Source organism: Protobothrops mucrosquamatus, unplaced genomic scaffold (genome assembly GCF_001527695.2).
Source record: "Protobothrops mucrosquamatus isolate PMUCROS unplaced genomic scaffold, P.Mucros_1.0 scaffold35, whole genome shotgun sequence".
NCBI classification, from domain to species: Eukaryota; Metazoa; Chordata; class Lepidosauria; order Squamata; family Viperidae; genus Protobothrops; species Protobothrops mucrosquamatus.
Genome location: NW_015386419.1, coordinates 1,523,103 through 1,528,333, shown reverse-complemented (window position 1 = coordinate 1,528,333; position 5,231 = coordinate 1,523,103). Strand labels below are relative to the sequence as shown.

At 39.7% G+C, this 5,231-nt stretch overlaps 1 protein-coding gene across 1 annotated transcript in view; it reads right to left on the bottom strand.

Moving 5' to 3' along the window:
* The window catches only part of QSOX1 (quiescin sulfhydryl oxidase 1), a 76,914-nt gene that overhangs the window by 12,849 nt on the left and 58,834 nt on the right, over window positions 1-5,231 (bottom strand). Inside the window, exons 10-11 of the mRNA XM_015811270.1 lie at window positions 4,315-4,453; window positions 2,014-2,199 (exon numbers count right to left, since the gene is read on the bottom strand). Of these exons, the coding sequence (XP_015666756.1) occupies window positions 2,014-2,199; window positions 4,315-4,453 (325 nt within the window). The remainder of the gene's footprint in view (window positions 1-2,013; window positions 2,200-4,314; window positions 4,454-5,231) is intronic.

The following is a 5,231-nucleotide window of genomic DNA, read 5'->3' as shown; positions in this document are numbered from 1 at the left end:
AGACATGGCTATTTCAGCAAGCGGGACTGGCCTAGGGGAAATTTTAGCTGGGTTTTAATATAATTTTAAATTAACATAGGCCTAAATATTATATCTTCTTTTAATTGTGTTTTAATTATAGTATTTTGTATTTTTGTAATTGTTTTATCTGGCTGTTAGCCGCCCTGAGTCCGTAAGGAGAAGGGCGGGATATAAATACTTTTTAAATAAAAAAAAATAAATTTTTAGTTTGTGCCATCATAATACAGAATCAATTTGGCCACTGCCTATTTTTCGATTCAGACCCCAGCATTAGAGCAATAGATCCAGTGGAGCAGAGGTGGCTACTAAAAAGGCCAGCGCGTCCTGGAAGGTAACTGCACTAAAGTGTAGAATGAGCAGGTAGCCAAGCCCACCAGTTCTAGAAACAAGCTATTACAGATGGTCCTCAACTTACAACCATTCATTTAGTGACCATTCGAAGTTACAATGGCACTGAAAAAAAGTGACTTCTGGCTATTTTTCACACTTGCAACTGTTGAAGCCTCTCTATGATCAAAATGTGGATGCTTGGCAACTGGCATGTATTTATGGCAGCTGCAGTGTCCCGGGGTCACGTGATCACCTTTTGCCAACTTCTGACAAAGTCAGTGGGGAAGCCAGATTCATTTAACAGCCGTGTTACTAACTTAACAACTGCAGTGATTCACTTAACAACTGTGGCAAGAAAGATTGTAAAATGGGACAAAACTCACTTAACTGTTTTGCTTAGCAGTGGAAAGTTAGAGCTCCATTGTGATCGTAAGTCAAGACTACCTATGTTCAATTTCCCCAGTACACATTCAACATCAACTGTCTTCAAGGAGAGCTACAGAATAATATTTAAAATGAAAGTTTTCATATTTGAAATTTTTGCCATGTAAACTGAAATCAAATTTCCCAGACAAAAAAGGAAGCTATTGCTGGGGGCAGAGATAGAGTACATTTCTCTTTTGACAGAAGCAATCATTTGGTGTAAAAAGAAGCTAAGGGAGATAACTAACCAAGATAACTAGCCAACCAACCAAGGAGAGAAGCACCTTAAAACTAAGAAATTTCCTAACAGTGAGAGCAATCAACCAGTGGAAGGGCTTGCCTTCAGAAGTTGTGGGTGCTCCATCACTGGAAGCTTTCAAAAAGAGACTGCACAGCCATTTGTCTGAATTGGTATAGGGTCTCCTGATTGAGCAGGGAATTGGAATGGAAGACCTCCAAGGTTCCTCTTAACTCTGTTATTCTATGTCCTATGTTCTATGGAACTCAGTCAGAATATACAGGTAGTCCTTGCTTACCAGCCACTTATTCAGCAGACATTTGACCATATGATGGTGCTGAAAATAGAGGCTTATAATTGGTCCTTGAAGTTGCAGCTACTTGCAGAATCCCTGCAGTCACATGATTGCAATTTGGGCATTTAGAAGCCAGCGCACATTTATGAAGGTCATAGCATTCCACAGTCATGGGATTGCCATTTGCAACCTTCACAGTCAGTTTCCAATATCCGAAGTCAATGGAGAAGCCGGCAGGAAATTGTAAATCATGGTCATGGTCATATCATACTAAATGATTCGTGGTGATTTGCTTAATGACCACAGTGCTTAACAATGGAGCTGCGGTCCTTATTGTAGTCACTGACGACAACTTATAAGTTCTTTTAAAATTCCTACACTGAGTACTTTTTCCAAAGGCGGAAGCTGTAGTATTTTGATATTATGGAGTCCAGCTCCCAAAAGACTTGGGAGTCCAATAACACAGCCAGTGTGGTGTAGAATGTAGATGTTGGACTAAGACCATGGAGACCAGGTTAAAGTCAACCCTCAATCATGGAAACTCAATGGGTGAGCTTGTTCTCTTTCCATACCAACTTAGCTTCAAGGGCTGTTCTTCTGAGGCAAATCCAACAACTATGTAAGCTTCTGAAAGCCTATATATTGCTAGAGAAACAGGGTATCTGCTGGTTAAAATGGTCAACACTTACAGGAACAGAATCCTCACCTGCCAAGCGAGCATTGACTCTGTTATGCCTTGACCAAAGCCACAGGACAGCCTGATCCCTGTTCTTCACTTCATGCATAGACTCAGCTGCCATCGCTTCAAAGTGTTCTGCACAATCCCTGCAAGCAAAAAAATTGCGGATGTATCTTCTCATTGTAGGAAGAACTTCAGGTGTACCCAAGGAAGCTGAAAATGAGACCAGGATAGAATTGTTAACACCAAAGTAAAAAAAAAAAAGTTTAAAAAAGTAACCCACAACAACTACATCTCCCTAAAGTGAACTCAAATCATGTTTCTTTCTCAAAGCAGAGCTGATTTTGGTTTACTCTAATACAGCAGCAACTGATGAAAGGGGAAGAACACCCCTGATATTTTTAAAAAGAGACAAACCTTATCAAGAAAGGTATAAAAATGAGAATCTTGTACGAGAAAAAGAAGTACAACTAAGAGTTAATTTATTTATTAAAAATAATTTATCACTCGTTAATCAAAAATCAACTTATTTCTCTTTGCTACTTTGAAGTGGCTAGGCAGTCCATATAAAAATGAAATATTTCACTGTCAGAACAAATGACCACTATATGAATGTAAATGGAAAAGTATCCAGCATGTTCATACATACACCAAATCACCATGTCACGGTTCTGATAGATGAAACCCATCAAAAGAACTTCAAGGCAAAAATTCTTCCTTAAAGAACATTTTATTCAGGAAACAAAGTATCGGCACTACATAGTTGAACTCAAAAACTAAATTCCCTTCCCCCAGATACAAAGTAAGAAAGTGCAATTCCCACCCCCAATAAGCTGTCATAAATAACATTCTCCAATTAGCCTGAAAGGCGGGCTTTCTCCCCAGCTCGCCAAAACATTATCAGTTTGCCCTTGGGTTCTCACAAAGCATTGTTGTTATTATTATGGCTAGCTGAGCTTGAGCATTTATCCCAAACCCCTTCTTCTGCACCTGATTTCTAAATACCAGAAAAAGCATGTTAAAAGCAAAGAGAAAATGGCTGCAATTTCCATCAGTTGTCAGAGCGGGAATATCCAATGTTTACAGCGTTGACACACCATTTCTGCCATTTCTTGTCTAAGTTATGTTTCTGACTTAAATGCTTCCTTCTCTCTCTTAAAGCCATAAAATTGTAATGCAATTATTTGGATGAGGTATGACAAAATAGTGCAGAACTGGTGTAGAGTAGCAGTAGCATAGTAGTTGCAATGCTGGACTTGGACCAGAGAGACTGGTTCAAAGGCCCTCTTGACCCCCAAGCTCACTGATGCTATCTGATCAGCCTGGTATCTGGCAAGAAATAGCAATAATGGTGATTTGGGGTGTGTGTGTGTGTACGGGATTTTATGGGGCAATGGTTGTAAAAAAATAGAATTGAAGAGGAACTGTCATGGTTTATGATGACTTCTCATAAGAAAAGGGAAATAGATTTTTAATCATCACAAATAATATTAAAAATGATATGAGAACATTTGTGACATTTCTATTACTTTTTGTTTTTTGTTTTAATCTGAGAGACGAATGGGCAAAAACAGAACACTGCCAATAGCAATAACACTTAGACTTATAAACCGCTTCACAGTGCTTTACAGCCCTCTCTAAGCAGTTTACAGAGTCAGCATATTGCCCCCAACAATCTGGGTCCTCATTTTACCGACCTTGGAAGGATGGAAGGCTGAGTCAGCCTTGAGCCGGTCAGGATCGAACCCCTGGCAGTCAGCAGAATTAGCTTGCAATACTGCATTCTAACCACTGCGCCACCATGGTTCAATGATTCAATGATGAACCAACTCCCAAAATGTTTTCTAAATATGTTCAAATTGTGATTGTGAGAGCCAGCATGGTATGCTCACTAAGGTTTTGGAAAAGGACCATAAAGATCCAGGTGATAATGCATCTCCACCCAGGGAAACTCACTGAGTTACCTTGGACCCCTATTACTCAGCATAAGCTTACTCTATAGAGTTGTTCTTGTGGAAGGAAAAAATAAAGGGAAGGGAGTGCAATGCACACTGGTTTGAGATCCTGGGGGGGGGGAAATCTAAGATATAAATCTGACAAAAGAATAATAAATACAATACATATAAAATCCTCTGTCTGCAAGAGATGAGGGTGAAACCATGATGAATTTAATGGACATTGCAAATATATTTCTGACTGTATTTTATGGTTAAACAAATCTCAAAATGGTAGAGTAATGTATCCAAGGACTATGGTTATGGAATCATGCCTTCTATTCTGAAGTTCAGTGTGATGAATGAGATATAGAGCTTTCATGCAGTTACTTACTAGGCTGTTTTTGACATGCTGCTTGAACAGTCAGGTGATGGAAGAGAGTCCAGAGTCCACATGAAAAACCCCGGGGTGTAGATTTGCTTCCTTGACATCCTATCCAGTGAGTTTTTTCAGGTAACGTGGCATTTGGAAACTGAAAGATAGGAGGGAGATTGGAGAAAAAAGGCTGTGCACAGAACAAAATAGCTGTCACACCTGCCTTGAACCTTAAGCAAGAATGATCCATGATCCCATTTTATGAGAAAGATATACCTTACTAAAGGTCAAGTGCAGTACAGTAGAGCAAAGCCAGATCTCAGAGTTGCACACCAAATTCCCAAGTGTAATTTCCTCCTTCCAAGATCCTTCCCTGCATTAGTCCCCACCTGTCCAGTCACGTTCAAACTAAATGATGTTGGAATGGCCATCCTTGGTATGCAGCTACATTCCTTCACAGTCCTTGAATTCATGTCTCCGGCCAGCACAGATAGATGGAACAAAAAAGCAGCTGGGAGCTGCTTAAGAGAGAGAAGATGTGATGTTCCCACCCTACTCATCTCATCCTGATTATTTTTTTTCATTTGGAACTTGGAACAACCAATCTGTTCTGAGTTAAATTTCTGCCAAACCATGGCTGACTTGGAACCATTCAATGGAAATGTACACAGTGGATTGTCCAGGGTTCAAAACAATTGTTTATGTGGTTGTTTTGTTTCATGCATTCCCCTAATGGCTTCCCATAGGTAAGGAACTCACATTTCCCTACTTCTGGGATCTCCCCTTTTTGTCCTATAGCATCTTAGGGCTGGGCCATGATCTCCCTGCCTTCCCAGGTTGTTTCCACAGGCAGCTTTCTCATTGCCTGCATACAATGGATAGTTAGGCTTTTTATTTATTTTATTATTATTTATTTATTAATTGCATTTATATCC